Source organism: Brugia malayi (genome assembly GCF_000002995.4).
Source record: "Brugia malayi strain FR3 genome assembly, contig: Bm_v4_Chr1_scaffold_001, whole genome shotgun sequence".
Classification (NCBI taxonomy): Eukaryota; Metazoa; Nematoda; class Chromadorea; order Rhabditida; family Onchocercidae; genus Brugia; species Brugia malayi.
The window spans coordinates 1,625,443-1,651,273 of NW_025062475.1; the positions used below are offsets into that span (position 1 = coordinate 1,625,443).

Genomic DNA, 25,831 nt, shown 5'->3' on the forward strand with positions numbered 1-25,831 from the left:
ATAGTTAATAAATATCACTTTATGTAGAATTGTTATATTTTTTAATTATCAGTATTACTGTATTCTTTTATAAAAAGTATCCTTTCCTTTATCAAATTTTGCACTCCGAAACCTGTAATAGATACCTTAAAAAGTTTTCGTTAAAAAAAGGAAAAAAAAAATTAAGATCTGTTATAAGTTTGCATAACTTTGTATGATATCTATGAAATCTTTCTAATTTTAACTGCAGTATGACATTGAAAAGGTCAGCAATTACTACCTGTGTGATATGTTAGCCGCTATATTATGTAACGAAGCGAAATCACCAATTTACAAACAGTATAAATTAAAATGTATCATGTAATGTACTCACTCATAATAAACATAATGCACCCAATTCAAAAGAAAAAAAAAAAAAAAAACCTATTACATATCAGCTGTGCGGCTGTATTTCCAAAAAAAAGAAAAAAAAAGTATACAAAAACAAACAATGTTTAAATTTCAAGGTCATATCACAGCATATAGAAAAAGCGATAGAGAAAGTAAAAGAAAACAGCTGGATATGTCTCTATTCGGACATTTTCACAAATGTGTCGTCATAAGTAGACTTAACAATAATCATAAATCTCACCAAATAAATGATTTGATATATTCAATCTAAGAGGTAAACGAGTAGGAGCCAGTAATGTCACAACTTTTTAAAAGATGTGAAAAATGCAAACAAAAGAATATCATTAAATATCTCAAACTACATTTGTAGGAAACTTCATGCATGTACTAATTCCCTTAAGAGAAATACAATAACAATAACAGGACAGATTATGGACCTATTCTGGTCTAGGTGGTTGTTCACCCCAATTGTAACCTCCAGGTCGTTCATCTATATCAACGGGTTCAACAGGAACTGGATCTAGTAGCCATTTTAATATGTTAGGTGTTTGGAGAACACGAAAACCGTTCTGTTGCAACGGAAACACATCTTCCAGAAAGAAATAGAAATGACCACATGCTATTCCTGAAAATATGAAAATATCCGACCAGTAAAATAACGACGAAGTTTACTATCATAAATTGACTGAATTGAGTAAATGTAGTAAAACAAGCATAAGGTTATATCAGTCCTTTAGTCATAAGACCGCTAAAAATCCGTTTCAAAGATGACTGGTAAGACCTGGTGAGTGATCAAAACGATTATTTTATATTAAAATTTTTGGTCTAATTTGTATATGATGAACAATTCATTTTGTGGTAAAGAAATTGGTAAAGAAACAAATGAGCTGATATTCCAAAGTGATCATAAAACTGATTGAAGTTAAGAATCAAAAACAAAACACTAAAATTTGCAGGCAATTTCCCAAAAGAATTTTTAAATTTAACGACAAAATGTACCAAATTATTTGAATTTAACTCACCCATGAAATCAACGATAGCATTGTTACCGAGAAGCAGTGAGAATAAAAGCAGAACCCATGGCAAATAGGGAGCATTAAAGCTGAGAACACCGAAAAAATTCATGCGTACGTATGGATTCCGTCTACTCCAGACATAAACAAGCATAATGGTAAAAGCTTGTCCGAGAAATACCATATGTACAAAAGTACCGCAAATAATCTAAAACATAATAAACAGATTCGGATTCATAAAAAAATAAATACTTAAAATATGTACTTAAAAGAAGAGATAGGAAACACTGTTCTGTCTTTCCTAACACGAATGCCTAGATTAATAAGATCCGAACTAGTAAGAAAATGATTTTCAGAACGTAGTACTTCCTAAGTAACTGGCTATTCTAAACTTTTAAGACAAACCATTAAAACAGTCAATTTCAAACTGACTAAATGGGCAAAGACGGCATGGAAAACTGCACTTACTTATAATAGATAATTCTATAAGAAACAATACCAATTGATTACTAAATGATGTCAATTACCTGAGCTAAACATCCACTACAAATAATACACTCTGAAATTTCACTCAAACATTTGTACTATTTGAAAGTTCCCAAACTATGGTAATGCGAGATACAGAAAACCATAAAAATCTTCATGAATCTAACCAGAAGAATAATATGTTCTTACTTGTTTAATATATTTAAAAACAAAATATATTAAAAACATGCTATACTTTCAGGAGATATTGTAATAAAAATAGACCCAAGCTTAAAGAGGCAAATGTATAAAATGTATTACCATAAAAGTTGCGCCAAAGATGAACATAAAGGCAAAGTCAGCACGTCGTCCACGAAATGAACCTTCTTCGAGCATCATACAATATCGATATGTAAAAATCATATTGAACAAGAAACTAAACCCAAACGAACCAAAAAAACAAAACGATGTCAACAATCGCCAAAACTGGAAGAAATTTTATAAGCGAAAAAAGTTGAAAATTCAGTCAAATACTTTACTAAGTTTAGACATTAGATACAATGGCAAGTAATAATCTGTCAATGAATTCACACTTACTGGTCGATAACAAATAATTTCTGCTCCTTTTTTAACCGTACTATTAAAAACAAAGAGTACTTAAGAAACTTGTGGATATAAGTAAATCATATTACATTATTACTCACCTGATAATCGTAAATAATTAAATTCCAATTAAAATATAAGTGAAATGGCGTAACGAAATCCAACTGCTGAAAAAAAAAAAAAAAAAAGCAACTATAATTTACTGCATAGCCGTACAGTATAAGAGATAAACTTTGAGTTAAGCTATTGAAATTTTGTAATGTCTTTTTTTGCAGTTAAAGTCAAAAGTGATATGTATGATTAAAAAATGCAACATTACAAGTTAAAGCGAAAGAAAACCATAAAAGAAAGAATAGAGAATATCACAATATAATTAGAATTATTGACAAGAAGTAATATGTCAATTTAGTAATAAATGAACCAACTTAAAGTGACAAAATTTGAATGGATTTTAACATGAGTAAGATAAATTGTCAGATAATGTTTCGGCTAATAAAAGCTGCAATCAGTAAACCGTACACTTACCACTGCAAGTGTAGTTAAGACACATGAGGTCGTATAAATCCTCGTTACAGGAGGCATATCCTCGTATGCTTGCAGAAGTGCCTGCATCTTTCCAGCAATCTATATCGGTAATGTGGATTAGATTACTAGATATAAAGGGAGCTGATAAATGCCTTAGAAAGAATGTAACAGAATACTATCTGGAATCTGAATCCCCTACATAATGCAAAACTTTCTATTTTCGGCAATTTTTATTCAGTTAACAGGTGACACAAGACATCAATATGAATAGCACAGATAAAGAATTTATTGCAATCAACTTCACAGCATTTAACAAAAAAAAAAAAAATCTCATTCTAACAAATACTCTCTATTTTAGCTAGAATTTCATATGCATTGAGAAGCAAACTCATCATGTTCCTATTTTGGCTTTTTAAACTTTCAAAATTGAGAATATCTCACTTCAAAAAATGTTACTTATCAAACCTTCCCAGTCATTCAGTGCAGGGTATTGTCCGTGTGACTCAAATAAACCGAAGTAACAAAAATAACTATAACAGAAAAAAAGAAATCAGGGCGTAAGTATCGATGACTTAGGCTTCAACAGCTCACTTAGCAGTCGATTAACTCGGTCGATCATTTTTGATGAATCTTTCAACAATCCGCAAGTTATCAATGCATTGTCATAGATCTGCAAATCGGAAAAACATGTTTTTATTTTATTCTGGAAATTTGGAAAAATCTCTATCAAACTTAATATTTACAGATTATAAATCACTACAAAATAAAAATTTAGAATATGAGACATAAGATATTCCTTGCATCATGTTTCCTACTGGCACCGCAGCTGCGTACTACATGGTAAGCATCTAATTCCGGTAAGAAAGATATTTGTTGCAGAATATTTTTTCCGAAGAAATTATGAGATGGCTTTGCTGATAACTTGGAAGTTATGCATCTAGACAAGATTGAACGGGTACTAGACATCCGTAGCTGACGGAGATACATAATAGCAAAAAATCAAGCACGTAATTGCTGCCAAATTGCAAAATTCAAAACTAGTTTATTACCAACAGCATCACACTTACGTCTTTAAAATATTTCAATTTCAAAAAATTCAAAAGCAATTTTTACTGCCAATACAATAAAAAAAAAAAACACATTAGTACCTGTTCAGCGACAAGACCAGCTAATGCCGGTTCTGATTTATGTAGCTTGATTAGTGCACTGATAATTGGATGATTTAAGTTAATATGAAGAGTTGGCTTCAAGAAAGCCAAATGCTCAATATCTTTCACCTGTCCAACACGAAGAAAATGACGAGCAGCACCCATTTCTGCACCAATTGTGATCATACATGGATGTTCACTTGTTATATTCGAGCTCTGCAATGCAGGAATAAAAATTTTGTTCGTTATATTAAAAAAGAAACTTTTCTTCTCTAAATACTTTCCGATCTATTTGGATAATAAAAAAAAAAAAAAAATAATAAATAAAATAAGGTAAACTTTTTGACTATCATAATGATAGTCACCATAAGTTTAACAATGAAATTTTATTTGAGTTCTTATTTGACACTTCAAATTATAACTAATCTAGTCATAGTTTTATTATATTGCTACGGCGAGATTAACTACTACATTCAGTCCAGCATTCATTCTAGTAGAGAAGTGGTAACCAATTATGCCTACATACTAGTCACAAGAAAGTAATTTAGTACAATCATTCAATTTAATCCATATTTATTCCACCGACAAATTTATTAACGATTTGAAACATGGATACCTTTATTTCATCGACTTTCATGCTTCCCAAAGTAGTTTTTAACCATTCAAGCAATTCTTTCTTGTCAGCATCGCGTATTGTTATTGCTACAAAAAAATTTCAATTAATTTGTAGAGCTTTTGATTACCATTAATCACCATAATTCAGTTCTTATTTGACGCTTCAAATTATGAATAACAAAAAACATCGGCATACTTAATTGGAAAAAGAAACTGTTTCAGGAATAAATTGAAATTTCATTACAAACTTAAAATTTATTGAAGAAAATATAGAGTGAATTTTACTGATTAGTAATACAAAGTACATAGAACTAAGCAAACCATTAAAGGATAAAGAAACATTTTGGTCCTCAATTTTTTGAAATACAGTTAAAATTATATTATTTACTTGCAGTCTGAGTGTCACCATCGGTTTCGGCACGAGTCCAATTTTCCGCTGACTTAACTGATTTCATACGGAACTGCTGCATAGCCAATAAACAAACTTCATCGGCAGCATCATATGCAAAAAGAACTTCCTTGTTTGCTGATTTGAACATTTCATAGTAGGGAGAATGTTCCGCAAGATGACGACTGATAAAAAAAGGTAATTATGACTGTATGGATTTCACTCCCTATGAACTTATGATAGTGAATTTATCTGAAAATCACTGGAAAATACCATTTCCTTCGCATATTCTAGCTTGCAACGAAATGTTTTTGTAGAAATCATCTCTTCAAATTTTCTGAATACTTCAAAAAAAAAAAAAAAAAAGACTGAATAAAGAAAAACCAGCGGCAAAACTAAAAAATTCACCTCGGAGCAAATAAGTAATAAATTTCATTCTGATCCTTTTGCATTCGGTCTACATATTCATCTAAGCTAGTTAAAGTTCCAGCTTTGAGAGCTGATGACTCAAACAACAACAGCGAACCAATCTGTTCCTAAAACTGCATTTAATTAACTCAAACTATTTGGAGACATATGAAATGAGCACTTTATGAGAGTTGACATAATTTCATTGTATTTTTTAGCAACGCATTTTTCTTTATAGAAAAACCCAAAATGTTTAGAAATTTAAAATACATAACATAAAGTAATTTAATCCTGAAAGTTTCCTTATGAAACAAGTTAATATTCCGCAGAAAGCAAGAATCCTATTCAAATGCAAAATTAACATTTCGACAAAACTAATTAATTTAATCTGTTTTTTTTTTTATAAGAAAAAATGTAATACCACGCCACAACTTTCAAAGGAAACCAAATCAAAAATACAATGGAGATAAACTGTAGTGTGTGTTAATTAAAATGGACTAACCTTAATGTTTTGGTCAGTTTCGGTACAAATACCCTCCTTAAAATATAAAGAATAACCACTGTAAAATTCCTTGTATTTTATTCGATCTTTTTTCATTTCACTTACAAAATATGACACCACTTTGTCGGTTAAAATTTGGCGCAACTTCCTGAATAATTTATAATTAACAATAATTTCAAAGGCTATTTTCAAATGTTATCTAAAGCAATATCACTTATTCAAATGAAACTGATAAAGTAAAGTACGTCGATAATAATATATTTCTCAAATTATTCCATCAGTTTAGCTGCATCTATTTGTCCCATAGTTATTCTCTGTTGAAAACAACAGAGAATTTCTAACAAGTTCACTATATAGATGCATTGTACATAGCATTTTTTTGGTTTTATATGTCAACTTCTGCAAAGGTCAGCAATTTTGAGAAATAAACAATAAAGGCTACATATAAATCTTTACATTGCTTTTTTTCTTTTCCATATTACTAAGACAATTATCTGCAAAATTTAGACATCGCGATAAATGAAAAAAAGATATTACACAAGAACAGCATCCATCTGCAACATTTCACGACTTAAATTCAATGGAATATCTTCCGAATCGACTACACCAACTAGAAAACGTAAATATCGCGGTAAAAGATCTTTGGCGTTTGACTGAAATGAAAAACATATGATAAATTGATAAAGCTTATTCAATTAGTAAATTTTTCCATTATTTCTTTTCAGAATAAAATAGTTTTTTTATTTACTGCTAAAATTGCTGAAAATTTTAAACTTTTTATATTGATTTTTTGGTAAATACATAACACAACTGCAGAGCATTGTCACTTGCAAATGCACATAAAAAATAAACTGCTTATTCAATCATAAGTAATCAAAAAGAAACCTTTATAAGGACTCTTCGTGCATAAAGAGACACTCCTGACTGATCGGCAGAATTGGCAAACTCAAGTTGCGACACATTGTGAGATGGAACATACAGCAAAGATCTGATGTTTATCGGAGCATCTGCCTACAACATGTATGTGCTTCGATTTTGAACCCAAAATTAACAATAAGAATTTTTCAAATTGCTGGAATTTCTGAACTAGCCATGTTGATTTGTTTGGTAGGTAATCGAAAAAAAGAAAAAAAAAAACCTTTATAGGGACCTTTGTGCATACAGCTTATAGTTAATTGTGCCATCAGTACCTATGGCCAATGGATTGGTGTTTTTATATCACCATAGTGACGAAGCAAACATTTAGCATACAGCATAATTACAAAAAAAAAAAACTTGTCTATCTAGATATGATTCAACCATTAATTAAATCTGACTAAATAAATTTAGTAACCTTATAATGAATAGTATATTGTGGTCGATCATTTACTAGATGAGGTAAATGTGTTTTGGCGAGTTGTCGAAAAAAGGTATCATGCATTTCCGAAGTTACTTCCTTCGGATTCATTGTCCAAATTGCGTCCACGGTATTCACCCGTTCTCCATTCACCGTGATCGGTAGAGTGATAAAATAGGAATATTTGCTGATTATCTCCACAACCTTATCTTTTTTTGCAAATTCCGCTGCATTATCCGGACGAAGGGTAACTTCAATACGTGAACCAACAGGTAACGAATCGATTTCTTCCACTGAATACGCATCACCTCTAGAAGATTTACTGTTATCTATTTTTAAATTCGTCAATATATGAAGAGAAGATTCATATTACGAAAGAATCAGCAAGATAACTCAAATTATATTTTATCCCAGAAAAGAAATGAGCTTTTGAATGCTCTGTAAGGAGCCGGTGCAAAATGGGTTATTCAAACATACCCATTCCACTTCCACAAATAACCTTTGTCGCTATCTTCTTTGCGTGTTTTCACTACAACATTAGTTGCAACCATGAATGCTGAGTAAAAACCGACGCCGAACTGTCCAATAATACTTTCAGTAGATGCACGGTTCAGCGAAGATTGCTCTTCCATGAATTTTTTTGAGCCTGAATAGAAAAAATATAGTGGAAAAGGATAGACTGCTCCATCTAATATAAATTAATTTAATTACAAGACAGCACCACTGAATAGAAAATGTGGCTTGGAAAGCTTAATTTGTGCTGATTTTACACTCCAATAATATCACCTTGTCTTCTACTCAAAATTACAAACAAAAAAAAAAAAAAAGGAATTTCTCAGTTCCTTTTCAAACTATGTCATTTACAACAAATATAAAGAACTGTTAGTTGAAAATTTGTATGTTTTTAACAAAATCCAAATTTTTCATGAGGTGTCAACGCCTTTGATACGTTTTCAGGGACTAAAAAAATTTTCCGAACCATATAACACCATAGAAAGATATTAATAGGAAGATAAAAAGGAAAGAAAGCAGGGCATCAAGTAAACAGAACAGCATTCGGAGGAAACAAAAGAACCCTAACGAAAATTGCACCTGATTTAGCTATGGTACCCAAGCAGTTCACTAAATCTTCCTTATCCATTCCAATCCCATTATCTTCGAAAATAATCAACCGTGCATCTTCATCCGTGGTTATTTTAATTTCATAAGCAATATTTGTATCTTTATTGGTTTCCAAATGTTTGCATCGCCTCTTCTCCAGAGCGTCGCTTGCATTTGATATTAATTCCCGAATAAAAACCTTGAAAATCGATATATATATATGAAATTTTGGTCGCATTGAAGAGAGGACAGATCCCAAAGACTATTCAATCCGAAATACAGAGCAAGAAGGTTCAACTATTTACAAAAATTACAAAAATACCGCTCACTCAAGGTTTTTTAATGACTCATTCAAACCTCTTGGTCCGAGTAGAGTGATTTTGCAACAATATCCAACAAATTCTTTGTTTCTGCCTGAAATTCAAAAGTTTCAGCTGCTGTCTGCTTAGCGATTGATCGAGTTGTGTGAAATAGATGACCCGTAGATGCAATACTGCATGATGGTGACACAAAATATGGACGACGATGCAAAGAACGAAGTAACACTATAACACCTCGTCTAGATGCCATTAACCTGAAAATTATGTCAAATCTACGTTTCGAAAAATAATCCATTAAATAAAACGGTATTGAACTTTCTACAATGGGAAAAACTCTTTCCAACTGAACCTCTCAGGTAATCTTGAACAATAGTGAAACGTGATGTAATTACATGCTTGATAAGATGTATCAGTTGTCTGGATAACAGTTACCAGATCATACTTCGGAGAGTATTTGTACATGATAGTAGTAATTGTAATTCTTATTACTTGATACAATACAATGTTTAACCGTTTTGACTGAAATTTTTAGGAATATCCTATTGGCAGTTTATTTTCTAAAATAACTTCGATGGACTTTATCCCAATCGACAGAATACAATCATCTAACAAAATTTTTCAACAAATTTTATTGATATAATACAAAAATTCCATACATGAAAATAAAAACAAAAACAAACAAGCTTTACACTATAACTTTACAAATCATTTACACGGCTTTTTTTTTAAAAACCTTTCCCAAATGTTTCACAATAACTCAGACGCGAAAGAACTAAATGCATAAGTGATCAGATGTAGAAAAACTTTTTGTCAGGAACAATAATAGATTAAATTGAAATTTTCGAATTAGATTTTGTGCGATTTTGTTCTCAGTTGTCATGTCATTGTTACTAAAATTTCTTAAGAACAATGAGCGTTAAAACATTGTGGTATTAAACTTTTTAGAAGCAAGAAATAAAATTTTGGCAGTTTAATGAAGAAATGGAACGAAATGTCTTCAAAATTGCAAAACAAACCACAAAAACAACCAAAACTTTTTTGAGGAATGTTCTCTGAAAGAATTTTAGTCAAAAATTCATCTTTTCCTTCAATGAGTATAAACAATATACGGAACAAGGGTATAATTTTTAAAGATAATTATTTAAGATTCCTAATATCTCACTGAGTTCTTTCAACAGCTCAATTGGGTAAAACACCAAGATAATATAAAAATAACAAAGCAATTACAGATTTTCCACACTGAACTACTACAACTACTGCTCAGCACATCTAAAATTTCATTGAATCCTATTAAAAATCTCTGGAATTCTTCCAGAAGATCCAACCTCGATATCGAAAAAAATATATTAAGTTGAGAGCAATGCGGCATATTCCACCCTGCTTTTTTTAAAAAAACAAAGTAACAAGAAAAAAAATATCAAAATAAGAAATGAAAACAGAAACAAGATGAGCAGAACGTGAAGAAAGCTCAAAGAATTCAAACTTCTACAAAGTAATGAAAAAGTAAAATTCAGGTTTGTTGCACCTTCCCTATTCTAAAAACTATTTTAAGCAAATAAAAATTGAAAACCAAAACAATAGAGAACATCAAAGTCTTTGCATTTCTTCTTTATGATTACAGGACTTAATTTTGAGAGTATTATTTTTGGATGATTTAGTCACATTCGTAGTACCAACAGAAATAACTGAACCATTATCATCATCAGACCTCACTCTACTATTACTATTACCACTACTACTACTACTGCTACTACTATCGATGGATCTGAGTGCATCTCCTGCAGACTGAGCAAGCTGTTGTGCGATACGAGTTATCTCGCTTTCCGCATTAATTGAATTGCTAACAACATTTGATCGAGAATTCATAGTTGAAGCAAACTGTTCAACAAAACGATAACATTCAGTACTATTCTCTTGTAACATCACTTCTATCGACTTATCCATTGACGGAGCACTGTGCAATTCTCTTAGAAGGCTGCTCTCCTTCAGTGGTGACGAAGGTATGCTGCTACGATCACAGTCTTCACTTGATTCGATAGTATTTACTGTCGGTGTTAAAATCTTCTGAACCACATTGCTCTCTTGAATGAAGTGTTCATTTTCGGAATTAACTGTATTGGAAACAGGAAGAACAAATTGTCCTGATGTTGAATGAGTATTTTCGGGAATAAATACAGACCCAGCTATCTGATATTGTACTGTTGTCATTTCTTGCGCAGGACACACCAGAATATTGGTGTCTTGCATGAAATTATTATTATTGTGCTCAACTCCACGAACATTACTGCCGGACGAAGGAACAAATTGCACTGACGATGTTGTTGTTGCTACTTTGTGAGCCAGAAATACAGGATTAACCAACTGGTATCTTCCATCCGTCACATGATGAACTTGTGTTGGATGCGATGAAACATTAGTTTCCTGCAGTAGGTATTCATTTCCTGACCTAATTCCATCGGAATTATCGTCAGACTTGAATCCACCAGAAATTCCCACATCAGACCAGATCCTACTAGTACCATCGCGAGATCTTGTTTTACCAGCAACACTATTTGATCCCGCTGTATCACTAGCAGAAAAAGCAAATTGATCAGACTGCGCTGTACCTGATCGTTCACTCTGAGACCCCAAAACAGGATCAGCCAACTGATAACCTGCATTTGCTATAGGATGAACTGATGGCGGATTCAATGCAACCGACTGTATGATCCCATTGTTCTGCAAAAAAAGGAAAGTAAAAAATATTTAGATAGATCACGCCGCTTTTTCACAATTTAATAATTTGTGCGAGTGTACCCTAGACTGCAGAACATTTACAATTAATAACAGGCAGTCTAAACAAAAATTCAGAACAAAAACTGAAACTAGTAAACATCAATCACCTCTCCAGTATTTCAAATAACTATTTGAATTGGAATTATATAAATTACAGAAAACTCACTTTGCCAGGAAAACGCTGATGAAATGGACGAGCACGTTTTTTCACCCTCAAACTTTCAAGCTGTTGCATAAAAGCACTATTCTCTGCTTCTACTATTTCATGTGCAGCAGCTTCAGTTGTTTCCATCATCTCAGCCGATGCAGTTGGACCGCCAGATGATTGCTCCGAAAAAGTATTTGCTGATTTACATCTTTTTCTAATCCTTTCTTGCCATTTTTGTTCTATAAATTCATTCGATTCTGTTATCCTTTGAGGGTCAGCAAGAGACTGCAAAAATATTAGTAAAACAATGTGACATTCATGTTTCTCACTTTATTTTTGCAATACTCTCAAACATTAGTAATTATGTAAATATAATTATCAAACTAAGAAATCCAGCAAAATGTTAGAATTCTTTTGAGAGAGGTGGATACACCTCAGTTCGGAAGAAGCACCTATTTCTGATTGGCAAAGAACAGTTTGCAATGTTAAACTTTACTATTTATTTTCAGTACATCATTTTGAGACATTACGTTAAAATTTTGTTTTCATAGTGAAAATCAAGGCTGACTACACGAAATGATGAAGAAATTTTAAATTAACTAGTTGAGAGTTATTATTTATTCACAAATCAGATCCAAAAATCAAAAGCAGTAGCCTACCTTACAAAGATTATCACCATAACCACGATCTAAAAGATGAAGAAAAATACGCCACGGCTCAGGATCGCCCATTCGCTTCATTCCCGTCGAATAAACAAGCTTGATTTCAGACTCTTTCCCACACTCAAATTGCAAGAATCATATTTAATCGTCACAAAGTTTATGAATAAGTAACTAAAAGGAAAATTGCTCATTATTCCTGTGAATCATTTAGCGTTAAGTAGAAGCAATTGGTTGAATTTTCTTAAAAAATGAAACGAATTAATAACTACATACCAAATAATATAATTCAGTCACAGTAGCTTTGCAAACGTTTTTTTCAGTAAGTCCACCACGCAGTTTGTTCCCGTTGATTGTAAACGGTCCATCATCATCATCATCTTCTGTCGCATTTGGCATGTCTACATCTGCAGATGTTTCTTCGCCAACATTTGCATTCCTACGTTTAGACAATTCATTGCATTGCTCAATGGTCCCTGTTCGTTGAAGTTCTTTTATTAACCTAAAAATATATCTAACCTTGGCATAAAAAAATATTAGTGGAAATATAAGCAATAAAGATTGTTCTAAGAAAAAATAACTTAAAACTGAAATTTTAAAATAAAGCTAAGCTTATTCCCCACTGAAAAAATTTGAGTACTATATATATTCAACCTATCATCCAAAGAAAGATGAAGTTATAAATCTGTCTTAGAATAATAAAAGTCACGAATGAAACTAAAAGGAGTCTACTTTCCAAATGCAATTATTAATTGGTCTGAGACTAAATTTAGGGAAATTTTTTCTTCCAATCATGTTCTTTATGCTCTAATTTATATAGTACGAATATAAAAGGATTTACCTATTTATTGAAAATATCGTTGGCGTAGCCTCATACAGATTCACAATTATCTTCCCCACACGGGTTGTCTTATCCGGATATAATACCACCTTCACTTGCTCTTCTTCCTTTGACATGTTTCCAAGCTAAATAAATTTTATCACAATGTGTCTAAAGAAAATATGAAGAAAGCACATTTCTCGAATTTTATAAGAAATAATTGTAAGTCAAACATCAAGTCACCGTGAACTCATGGCAGGAAGTGGTGCATTTCACAATTATTTTCAAAAGTAATTGAAATGTGAAAAAAAAAAAAAAATGTAAATAATTTGAAAGTGGATGTTACCAATTTTTGCATCCTCAAATTCCATTTTATCTTAAGAAATGAGAAAATACGACTAAGCTGATCGCCAATAGCAACCCTGATCCTAATCAAAGGATTTTGTCCACGTTGTTCCACAAAATAACGATCAGCTTCAGTTCTTGGTGTGAGGCATATAAAAATATGCGATGGTAATGGTGATGAACTGCAGCCTGGAAAGAGATAAGATACATCTACACTAAAAATAATAAACAATGGAGCAGTACACATTTTCAAAAACAATAAAATAAAAGTCGGCTGAAAAGCTAAAACTCAATTTCAGGTTCAGAGAAATTCCACTAAGAGATTTGACTTTCCGACTGGCTTCCATTTAAATAATATCAATGATCATAAAAAAACTTCGACCTACTTGGAAAAAATTTTTGCAGAGAAGGACAAACTGGTGTGCGTACCAACACTAGTTGTTTTTTCTTTCTTTTCTTCTCATACGTTGATCTATAACGAAGCAATTTAACCAACAAAATTCTTCATAGTGTTAGGTAATTTATAATGTTATATTTTGTTTAACAAATTACAATAATTTTTTTTTTTTTAATAGAAAGAAATTTAATAATAATCTCAAAATGAATAATGAATAATGCAGCAAAAGTAGCCAAAGCAGTATTTCAACTCCATCTTTTTAGAAAGAGTTGTAAGGGCTACATGGTTTATACACATATGAAATTATTAGAGCTCAACACAGTATATGAGGGAGAATGGACCATTAATAGAGACAAGACTTGAAAGTTCGGATTTCAACCATTAGAAATCTGAAAATTAAAATAAAGTACACCAACCCTTCCATGACAAGCTGTTGAAATTTGACTTGATCAAACTTGCCACAAACTCTTCTTTTCCATTCAAATCCATTAATCAAAATAAACAACTCCTTAACATCTCGTGGTATGCCTGCCATCAAAGCTGAAGTTTCCAAAATATTAAAGATGTGGAAGGGATCTCTTATTATTTGCTGACTTCTCGGCATTTTGGAAGATGTCAATATAGCTATACCAGTATTCTTTTTCATAGTATTTGACACCGAACACAATAAACCTGCTGAGAATTTCGCAGTGGTATAATCTAATTTGTGAAAATGCAAGAGAAATTTAAATTAAGAAAAAACCAACTTTCATCAATGCGTGTTGAAGATCTCAGCAATTTGAGCGAATTGAAATAGTAATTACGGACTTGATCTTTGTCTTTGTTTAACTTCCTTCGTGCCATCAATTTTGCCATTTGTTCGAAATCTTTTCCGTACTACAAATTTGAAACATCTACCATAAATATTATCCAACGTTGGTCACTGCTTCAGAAGTTGTTGTGTTCTGGCAGGGCCACGACATTTTAGTATCGGAAATGGATTCTTTTGATTCATGAGTACCTTTCTGAGATAGCCATGAATCAAAAAATAATACCAAATAGTAGATCTTTCTTACCCAAATAAAGTAAAAAAATCATATTGTTCAAATATTATTATTTAAACATAAAAAATTTATAAAATCCATCCGAAGTGTTTCCACACGATAACAGACCGCAACGGTTAAGATTGTGTAACACGATGAAAAGTATTAATGTGTTCCAAAAATTTTAAGGCAGATTGGTAAAATATTGCTCCCTGTTAAGCGTTTCAAATCATTAAACCTTCTAGATGGAAAAGCTTTATATCTTGAGATCGATTAAGCTCATATGCATTGGCAAAAAGCGCTTTGTGCTGAAAGACCCCGACAATTTTTGAAACCCTAAATAATTCAAACAGATTATAGATGAAAACTTCTTCTCATAAAACTACTAACCATTTTGATACCTTCGAAAAATGCGTTAATTTCTGAGCTGTTCCACTGCTCCCATCGACGGGGTACTTTGTTAATAGCACTAATGGTAGGTGTAGTTACGTTCGTTTCTGGATTGGTCGAACAAACTGTATGTTGTTGTGAAACATTAGAAGTAGAAGTAGTAGAAGAGTGAATATTTATGGACGCTGTTTCAGCATTACTAGTAGATATTCTTGGAAGAGTGGATGAGGAAGTAGTCATGATAGACGCAGCAACTGCATCTCGAACAGCTATTAGAGTATCCCTTATGGTTGCTGTAACAGTGGTTGTTGAAGTTTGTGGATTTATTGAAAATGGTCGATAGATGATCCGTCGCCGAGAAACTGCTGTAGCAGAAGTGCTAACTCCTGGATCTGATCTAATTTCCTCATCCACTTTCGATCCTGTCTGTGCCGACATCCAGAAACCCGTAATGATGAACTTTCTTCGGTGTTTAACTGTTACTTATATTCGCTTCTTCTTTTGATAAATTGAGTAAAATATTTCGTCAGTGAAGCTACAAATACTTTTAAAGCACATCTTCAAATGATCAATTTACCAGTGAAAAATAGAATAGGAAAGTACGTGGAGCTATACGTATGCACTTATTTGTTAAATTCTAACATTATTGATACAATTAACTAGTTCAAATATGTGCTGGATTTATCAATGAAAAAATGACTCAAGATATTGTTGTTGCATAAAACACAGATTAAATTATCTAGCAAATGCTTTTAGTAACAAAGACGAGTTACTGTATTTGTTATAATTATAGTTATATCAAATTTAACAAATTCAAAAAATTCTCCAACAAACTTACGGATACAAAACATTGAAGAGAAAATTAATGCTTATGTATGACCAATAAATGCATACAAAACTGATGAAAATTTGTTCAAATGCAATTGAAGATTTAATGAATAAACAATAACAATATCATAAATTGGTGAAATTTCTTGTCATATTACTATTCTAACTTTCTATCCTATTATCCACATCTGTTATTTGAATATGAACAAAGATTTAAATGATTAATAAAACGTTATCATTAAAGACCAAACAAAAACTCGGTTAAATTAATTATTCAAACTTTTTTAATCTAAAAGATAATCCTATCATCTGAATAAGTGATTAGTTTCATCCGAATAGTGATTAGAGTTTCCTTTCCCAATACATCCATAAAGCATAAAATTATGCAGAATATTTGTATACTCTTTTAATAGGTAAAAGATCATAAAAATACTATAACAGTTAATTTACACACTGATATACTTAATGAAATTGTAATATTAAAATATTTAAGTCTCAATCTCCCTTTTCCAATTCTACTTTCCAACGATTTGGATCACTAACATTACACATTTTTTTTTTTATTTCTTTTAACTACCTATTTTTTTTGATACAAACAAAATATTTAATAAGAAGACAAGCAGTTGAAACAATGACGACTCGAGTAGTTTTAACTTTACAGTTTGATCCATTTATCAATTTTTAGCTGAGTGAAGTTATTCCTTTGAACATGCATTCCCAGTCAGGATGGAACAGTGATAATGATAGAAAAGAGATGTAATAAAAATCTATTATTTTAATAAACTAGAATGTTGAGTACTATTCAGAGAAAAGCACTTCAATATAATAAGAATTGAACACAGACAGAATTATACCTCAACCTCAAAATACATATTACATATATTTTTAAGTTTAGCACTGAAATCAATTATTGACGAGAAATGCTCACTAACTTAATGAATTATGTCGTAGTATTAAGGTACAATTCCATAACAATAAATCAGTCTTTAAATCATTTCTTTCAACAATATTGCTGATGATTTGTACAATCTAATCTTAACTACTCTACTGTTAAAGTTGAACTTTTAAAAATATATCTCAATATGCTTCAGATTTAAGCAGCAACTATATTATCACATTTTGATTACAAGTTTCGTTCCAATTTGTGAAAGATATAAACGCAGGGTTAGCACCAAATAAAGCATTTTGGAAAACTTAATACAAGAAAACTTAAAGAGAGAAGCTACTTAACAAATAATAGTCCATAAGATTAAAGTTAAAACAAATTGACACATAAAAAAAATAAAGATGTAAAAAGTTCTCGAAATATCAAGTACTGTTGAGCAATACAAAACAATTTAATTCATTGAATTAAATCTCGAAATTCTCTAAAATCAAAATGAGCAAATTTGTTAGGATTTTCATAAATGTTCAATTTGATTGTCTATTCTTCTTACCAAAAATGTCCAAATTACCCAATGCTTACCCTTGCCCATTCTTATTACCCAGAATACCCTAACTTCACAACCACTCAATCACGCATCGCAACCGTCATTAAAAGCTTCACAAACCAAATTTCACAGACCATCGGACCGCAATACACATTAAGTGATTGTTGGCTTAGGGTTCTGCTCAGGTTGGTATCATTGGGTGATATTTTCGAGAAAATAGTGATTGGGAAAAAGTTATGGGAACCCGAGGATTCCTAAATAGCGCAGGGAACTCGAGAATTTCCAAATAGTTGAGAAATTTGTCATACCATAACATACCATTGTTGTAAAGACTAAAATACAATGTAATACTAGCAATTAATCTTCTAAGGAATTGATAAGAATCATGAATTAGTTTTAGGTGGTCACATAAAGAACTGAATTATAGCAAATTTTGTATATTTCAAGAAAATATTTTATGCAAACTATTTCTATTTTTATTGATTAATTGTGTTTTTTTTTAGTTTAATTTTTCTTAGTTTAGTTTAATCGTTTTAGGCAAAATCATAATTGTAATATTTGTGGATAATGTTGAAGATGATTGAGTGGTATTTTCGGAAGCTTAAAATAGTTTGAGAAATAATTTCGCAAGAGATAGTTTGGAGAGATTTGATAGTTGTTGTTATAATGAGAATACTTTAGCTATTATACTTTTTGATCAAGTTTGTAAAGCATTTTTTTTTTTTTTTTTTTGAGGGACATGCGCAGAGGATTTGCATATTCCAAGCCTTCCGATTTCGAACCAACCATTCGTTTTCCAACTGCCTCAGGATTTATGGGTGCTGTACCTCCACCAGCTCAGTTGACAATTCCAAACGCTGCTGCTGTTGCGAGTGATGCTATGACCAAAGATCTTGAACGCAAGAAGGAAGAACAGGTATATTGTTGAAGTATTTCAATTTTTATTATTTAAGTTACATTAAAATATTCGAGATTTTCGTAAAATTACTTTCAATTTATTAGGTAGTTAGGTTTCCATTGAGCATTTTGATTTGTATTTTTGTTGTTAGTACGATGCTTTGATGTCGAACGGTGGGAAATCCACAACTGGCAAGCCTGAACCGCGTAAGAAGAAAATCTACGATGACGAGTAAGTTGGCACTAAGCAAATTGATGGTGCAGCGTTTTTTATTTAGAAAAAAAAAAAAAAAAAAAAAAAAACAAACTCAAATAATATGTGGTCACTTTGAAGCATTTCGGTCTAGATATAACCTTGATTGCGAATTTTTTTTTTTCGTCTTCGCGTCTATACGACTTTGTGTTATTCTTATCTACTCATCGGCACTTTCTGCATAACCTTTGCCATCTCCAAATTAAATCGGTCAGCTCGCTGTATATGGGAACTTCAATTTAATTTTCATAATTCCGATGAGATTATGAAAAGAATTTAAATCTAAATTTGGTTGCAATCGCACTACACATCTAATAGTCAGATAGCAATACGTCCTGGCGTGAAGCTGATATATGCTTTCATCATTAAGTTTCCAGATTTATTGCTTCGTATACTTTAGGTATTTGGAGAAGGATTCAGATGATGAATTAGAATATCAGCCTGTGCCCGGAAGTCCTGGAGCAAATGCAATATCCGCTAGTGATGATGTTAACGATGACGAAGAGGAAGATCCATTAGATGCTTTTATGGCGGGAGTTGATAAACAGGTCTCATTCCCCAACTATTTTTACTTCCTTCATTTTGCTCTTAACAGAAAATTCTTTATCTTAAGTTAATTAATTATTTATTAATCCATCATACCGAAAAAGCAAAAGACGAAAGTTGTTTGACTTTCTGTTAGCTCTGGTTTTTAAAGCTTGTCTCTGCTTTTATTATGTTAACAGGTTTTTTCTTTTTTTTTTTTTTTTGAAGTCACAGTTATTAAATAATTTTGCAGTTCTCACAACATTCCAAGTTGACTTCAAAAACTGTACTTTGTTTTGTTGCAGGCAAAACAAGATAAGGCGGAAAGTGAAAGAAAGGATAAAGAACGGTGTGTAAAAATAGAGAAAGGTGCCACTTTAGAGGAAGATAAAGACAAAGGGCTTGGGCGAGCTGATATTGATGAGGAGGATATGCAAGAATCGTATTTCAAGTGAATAGTTGATTTTATTTTTGTTTTTTTTTATTTTTTATAGTTAGGATTTAATGAAAATCTGATTTTATGAAAATTTATCGAGGTCTTGACAGTCAAGGTTTTTACAACAATTAATTTGACAACTCAGAGGTTTAACTTATCTAGAAATGCGATAATCTGGATTTTCATTCGTTCATCTTTATTAATTTTATGGATCGATTACGAAAACGAGAAAATAATGTTCCAGATTTATGGAAGAACATAAAACAAATACACTTGAAGATGAAATATATGAATACGATGAAGATGGTAATATTATTTGGACATGGAAGAAAGTGATCGATCCGCTTCAATCGATTGACCATACAACAGTGGAATATGCGCCATTCAACAAAAATTTTTATCATGAACATGAACAAATAAAGTAAGGTTAATTCTTTAATTAGTGTTAGTAAATCTCATAATATGTAAAAACATTTTGTGTTTCAGTTTTTAATATTTCATCAAAATCCGAAAGTTCCAGATCGATGACATCGATAAAAGTTTTTGAATTACGAAACAGTCTGAACCTGAAAGTAGCTGGTTTTAATCCACCAAAGCCGGTCACTGCATTTGCACATTTTGGCTTCGATGAGGCACTCATGAATGTAATTCGGAAATCAGAATATGAACATCCCACTCCTATACAAGCTCAGGTGCATTTGTTGTTATGGCTGCAGAACATTATGATAGTAGAATTCTGCTTCTTTTTTCATTCTGAAAGTATCATGGCAGATTAATATAGCGATTTTATTGCAATTGCCATATTTGTAGTTAAACACAGTGTAGATGGTAAAGAAATTATTTTGCAGTGTGGCAGAAATCACAGATTGATTCTCTTTCTCTGTTGATCTTGATGCACTGCTAAAAAATTTATTTTCCATTCCTTCTTTTTGGATTGGTAAACAAATAAGGATATAGTTAAAGGGCACTTAATTTGTTTAGTAATTAAATTAAAATACAAACATTTCAGTCTATACCGGCAGCATTAAGTGGACGGGACGTTTTGGGAATTGCCAAGACAGGTAGTGGCAAAACAGTGGCTTATTTATGGCCAGCTATCATTCACATTATGGATCAGCCCGATTTGAAGGAGGGTGATGGGCCAATTTCCCTGGTTATTGTGCCAACTCGAGAATTAGCACTGCAGGTGAAATATTCCGTGATTACTTGTGCTGGGCTGCAGTAAGCTACAATAAAGTCTTGAGCTATTTGATTTTATGTTTTAATCAGTGAATTTAATATGGATAGTTTCATTATTTTGTATTTTTTTGAGTTGTATGCTTTTTCTTAATGTTTTTGTTTGTAGGTATACCAAGAAGCTAAACGCTACTGCAAAGTGTACAACATTAATGTTGTTTGTGCTTATGGTGGTGGAAACAAATGGGAGCAACAGAATGCACTTACCGAAGGAGCTGAATTAGTCATTGCAACACCGGTAGTTTTTAAACTAATTGATTCCATATTCATAACAATTTATAGATTATTTCTCTTCTCTTTGTGCATTTTTTTTTTACTTTGGTTGTTTTCGGCCGATCCCATCTCTGTTCAGAAATCATATTTCAAACTACAGATAAATAAATAATGTGTAGTTTTAAATGATAATATTCATACCTTATTTTGGAATATTATAATATACGACAAAGAGACGCTGGAATGATTTTTTGAAATGTTTTTAGGGAAAAGTATGATGCTCAGGAAGAATGCAACTTTTAATTTAAGCTTGTCATGAAAATATTTTTCTTTGATTCGCGAGTATTGCGAATTTTTTATAGGGTCGTATAATCGATTTAGTGAAAATTAATGCAACAAATTTTACTCGTGTGACTTTTCTGGTGTTTGATGAAGCTGATCGAATGTTTGATATGGGCTTTGGTCAGTTATCACCAATTTAATATGCTGTTTTTTTCTGTAAAATTTTTATGCTACATCACTTTAGGTAGATCGTAAAAGTAGCCCGATAGTGATAAATTCCGTGATATGCAAATTTTATTGGACTATTGACCAGCTACTTTTTTTTAGATTTTAATTGTTAATGTGCTGTAACAAAAGAAAACTTTGTTTGTAGAAATTTTACGATTGATGCAACATAGGTTAACTTGATCCAATGTATTTTTTCAGAAGCGCAAGTGCAATCTATATCGGATCACATACGTCCCGACCGGCAATGTCTGATGTTTAGTGCGACATTCAAAAGTAAAGTAGAGAAATTGGCCCGAGAAGCACTGACTGATCCTGTTCGCATTGTGCAAGGAGAAGTTGGAGAGGTAAAAATTATAGCAAAATAAAGGTTGTGAAGTGCACTTAGGCAACTTATAAAGATACAAGTCCTGAGATGAGAATTCAGTTTCACATCCACTACAGTTGACTGCTCGTTATGGTTACCTCTACAATGGCTAGTTTTTTGAGAAGGCCTGTAATTATGTTCTGTATATTTTATTCTTAATCAGAATATCTAATTTACTCTAGCTATCACAGCTCATCAAGGGTTTTAACATATTGGGGAGTTTAGGCAAATTCTGACGTTATACAAACGGTTGAAGTATTAGAAAATGCGGATGCGAAATGGCAGTGGTTGTTAAATCATCTTGTAAAATTTTCATCCAGTAAGTTCTTGTTGAATCTATCTTATATTTTTGAAACAATTTCAAATAAAACCATGTATTCAGTCTTTTCACTAATTTATGATTGCAAATGGAGATAGTATCACTTCCCTTCAGAAAATTTGGCTAACATAAAAATATTTACTCCTTCTAATTAATTTGATTACAGTGGGAAAAGTTCTCATTTTTGTGACAAAGAAGATACACGCCGAGGATGTAGCGAATCGTTTGCGTACCAAAGATTTTAAGCCTATATTATTGCATGGTGACATGTTGCAAGCAGAGCGTAATGAGAAATTGCAAGCTTTTCGGAAAGATGCAAATATCTTAGTTGCTACAGATGTAGCTGGTAAGAAAAAGTTCTCTATTGGGTTTTAAACGAAAATGTATTAAATTAGGAGCTTAGACAATCTTACAATTTTTAAATTCAGTCTATGTGCATTTTCTCGCTTTTGGTTTTGTAATCAAAAACATTTTGTTAAACCTGAAGTATTTTGCAAATAATCAGTTGTTCATTTCTGTTCTTTTTTTTTTTCAGCCCGTGGTCTTGATATTCCAGAAATTAAAACAGTAATCAATTTCGACTTAGCGCGTGATATTGACACTCACGTGCATCGAATTGGTAGGACGGGACGTGCAGGTATATTGTTGTTTTTTTGTAGCATTGTTTTTTTTTTTTTTCGATTCATTTTAGTTCAGCCAATTGCTTTTATGTCACTGATTTAGTTTGTGAGTGGATGATAATCTTTAAACTCATTTTGTAGGCCAGAGAGGTTGGGCATATACTTTGGTGCAGGAGAGCGACAAAGAAATGGCTGGACATTTAGTGAGAAATCTAGAGAGTGTCAATCAGATTGTACCCGAGCCGTTACTCCAGTTGGCGATGAAGTCATCCTGGTTTCGTAATTCTCGGGAAAGAGGAGCAAGCCGACCGCAACAGAGGCTTGGATTAGGATATAAACCAAAAGCAAAGAGTTAGTAGTTTTTCTCTAATAATTTATATATATAAAGTTGAAAGTATTTTTATGTTCCTATGAAAGAATGAAATTAACTAAATGTTAACTTAGGAAAACTAGGTATTTTGAAATCAGAGATGTTTCAAATGCGAACTAGTTTAAAAAGCATAAAATTATGTAGCTAATATATTATGTTTGTAGATCCACGGACTGATACAGGTACTACTAGCATAGCTAGAGCATTAAACTTTGAGGAAGGTCAGAAAAAGGCGAAGAATGTGCTGGATATGGCAAAAGCTACTGATGGATCCACAAATCGTTTGCAAGCCATGAAAGCCGCTTTCAAAGTTAGTATTAATATAAGCTTCCAGTAATAATATATCTTATTTCTTTATGTATGTTACCAAAGTTCATGGAAAAGTGGAAGGCGAAGAGAAATAATTTGGTTTTTAATGATCATTTGCAGTTTGTTTTCGAATTGTAACAGTTAAGAGCTGAATAGTGTTAAAGCAAGATAGTACATCTCTGAAGTTTTCGTTTTCTATAGTTAATAATGATTAGTCATAACCGGCTCGAATCGAATATTTTCAACAATTAGATTAGATTTGGTAGTTCATTAGTTGGCAGAGCCATGTCCGGTATCATAATACATCTGGGAAATGATTATATTAAATAAGCTGGTAATTTCTATTTATCCGATTTATTTGAGCTACTCAACTTTTGTATTTAAAAGCGTTTGTTTTGAAAAGATAAAAATTTCAGTGGAAAATTTTGAATTATGAATAATAAAAATGATATTGCAGTCTTCGTTTAGTAGTACGTTTCGTCCATCATCTAGCGATGAATGGGCAGCAAGTAGAGCTCCAGCAACTGATCCAACTCCAGAATGGAAAAGAAAACTTGAAGAAGCGGCCGAAGCTGTGAATCGACAAGTTGTAGCTTCAATTAATAGTGGTTTTGCTACTCGCGAAGGTATTTTACTTAGCAATGAAAGAAAATAAAAATAATGATTTTGAGCGTAGTGCATAACTTCGACCAATGAGAAATGTACTTTTTGATTTGCTGCATGTAGAAGAATAATGAAGTGTTTTAAACTATTTTTTCTTTTTTCTTAAATATAAGACAAAAATCATTTTTTGTAGCAAAAAGAAAAAAAAAAAGAAACTTAGATCCGATGGTATTATTTTAATCATTTTACTTTCATGATTTTATTACCATTCTTCTCCTTTTATGAGTCATTGTTGTGGGATGAATTCGTTTCAACATCTTTGATGAGTGGCATTTAACAGTGTACTATTTCATTCTGTTTATTTATTGCCAGTGGTTTTCAAGCTTCAACTGATTTTAATTTTTTATTTCATACTTTTTTAGAAAGCTGTAAGAAAAATACTAGCACTGATGATTGTCCAACTTTTGGCAGCAAGAAGAGATCACGATGGCACTAACTTTTGAATTATAAGTTCGGTAATTGCTCTCCATTGTATTTTGTACATTGATAATAAAACTGTTATTCTTGCTATTTGTAAGTGGAAACGGCAATATTGCTTAATTTTAGGTCTTATCTTTTTATTGAAGTCAAAAGATTAAAAATTTTATATTTCTTCATATTTTTAATTAAAAGCTGTCAATTAACTAAAACGCACTGTTTCTATTATGTTTATTTTTTGAAAATTTTTATGAATACAATGAACCTCATATTTTGGAGAAAACTTTTACTTACCGTTTCTTTTTTTTAGATAAACCGTTTCCGTTTTTATCATATGTCACTGCTGATCTCTAATTTATTCTCACTGTTTAAGATAATTAAATGACATGACTAGTGTGGTTTTAGAACTTTGGCAAGTGAATAACAAACATATTAGTGAAGAAATCTCTGGTTGAATTACTCTATTTTTTTTTTTTTGTTGAATTCAGCAATATTTATAATTTTGATTAGTGAATGCTCGATCTGTTAAGTTGGTTTCATATGATTTAGGGTTAATGTTAGTTGCCTTCCGAATTAGTTTCATCCATTCTTTGTTGTCCGAAAATTCTCAGGGAGAAAAAGGAATGAAACGATAAAGGAATGGGAGTTAAATTTTTCTTTGAAAAATGGTTGCTAACGTTAACAGTGTGATAGATAAGCTATTTTTTTTTGCGGTAGATTTTATCATTAAAAATTGTCACATGGAAGAAATTGACTTTAAAATTTTATTTTTTACTTTGTAGCTATGAATGAGATAAAGAAGTGTTCATTTATTGTTCATGGTAACCATTGTTATATAAAATAATTAGAATTTGATCTTTTTTTTTTTTTGGATTCTTTTAAATTAGTAAGAAGTTCATGGTATCAACATAAAATGTAGATTAATATGTGGTTCTGATGAAATAATTAAGGTTAATGTGAACATAGTTTTTGGAACACGCTTCATTTCATAAATTTACATGAAGGAGATCAAATTTCAGATTTCTGGATTCTAATTTTCCTAAATTTTGATCGATATGGTCAAAAGGAACCACGACATTTACTCCTAGTTGA

At 31.8% G+C, this 25,831-nt stretch overlaps 4 protein-coding genes across 6 annotated transcripts; 1 reads left to right on the forward strand and 3 right to left on the reverse strand.

The window, feature by feature from the left end:
* Positions 1–806: 806 nt before the first annotated feature.
* On the reverse strand, positions 807–3,062 carry Bm5433 (NADH oxidoreductase complex I subunit, putative; the record flags this gene model as incomplete). Its single annotated transcript, XM_001895464.2, has 5 exons — positions 807–994; positions 1,392–1,590; positions 2,169–2,333; positions 2,552–2,617; positions 2,976–3,062. The coding sequence occupies 5 exons, from the start codon at positions 3,060–3,062 to the stop codon at positions 807–809; spliced, it is 705 nt and encodes a 234-aa protein (XP_001895499.2).
* Positions 3,063–3,525: 463 nt separating this feature from the next.
* On the reverse strand, positions 3,526–9,088 carry Bma-hsp-75 (the record flags this gene model as incomplete). Of its 2 annotated transcripts, none has more annotated exons than XM_043076228.1 (12): positions 3,526–3,645; positions 4,124–4,339; positions 4,740–4,825; positions 5,127–5,311; positions 5,535–5,662; positions 6,037–6,184; positions 6,574–6,689; positions 6,922–7,047; positions 7,370–7,682; positions 7,850–8,018; positions 8,465–8,672; positions 8,831–9,088. In XM_043076228.1, the coding sequence occupies 12 exons, from the start codon at positions 9,086–9,088 to the stop codon at positions 3,526–3,528; spliced, it is 2,073 nt and encodes a 690-aa protein (XP_042932162.1). The 2 variants fall into 2 exon arrangements, with proteins under 2 accessions (XP_042932162.1, XP_001895498.2); XM_001895463.2 differs by having other exon boundaries at positions 8,831–9,043.
* Positions 9,089–10,380: 1,292 nt separating this feature from the next.
* On the reverse strand, positions 10,381–15,787 carry Bm5435 (the record flags this gene model as incomplete). Of its 2 annotated transcripts, none has more annotated exons than XM_043076229.1 (10): positions 10,381–11,511; positions 11,735–12,001; positions 12,376–12,498; positions 12,652–12,877; positions 13,217–13,341; positions 13,542–13,729; positions 13,927–14,012; positions 14,354–14,477; positions 14,684–14,813; positions 15,350–15,787. In XM_043076229.1, 10 exons carry the CDS (start codon positions 15,785–15,787, stop codon positions 10,381–10,383), a joined length of 2,838 nt encoding a protein of 945 aa, XP_042932163.1. The 2 variants fall into 2 exon arrangements, with proteins under 2 accessions (XP_042932163.1, XP_042932164.1); XM_043076230.1 differs by having other exon boundaries at positions 15,350–15,589.
* Positions 15,788–18,346: 2,559 nt separating this feature from the next.
* Positions 18,347–24,758, forward strand: Bm2795 (DEAD/DEAH box helicase family protein; the record flags this gene model as incomplete). Its single annotated transcript, XM_043076231.1, has 17 exons — positions 18,347–18,523; positions 18,657–18,736; positions 19,158–19,305; positions 19,588–19,733; positions 19,963–20,139; positions 20,239–20,410; positions 20,728–20,904; positions 21,064–21,192; positions 21,530–21,629; positions 21,876–22,021; positions 22,267–22,360; positions 22,527–22,706; positions 22,896–22,997; positions 23,122–23,331; positions 23,515–23,660; positions 24,117–24,285; positions 24,685–24,758. The coding sequence occupies 17 exons, from the start codon at positions 18,347–18,349 to the stop codon at positions 24,756–24,758; spliced, it is 2,427 nt and encodes an 808-aa protein (XP_042932165.1).
* Positions 24,759–25,831: the final 1,073 nt, after the last annotated feature.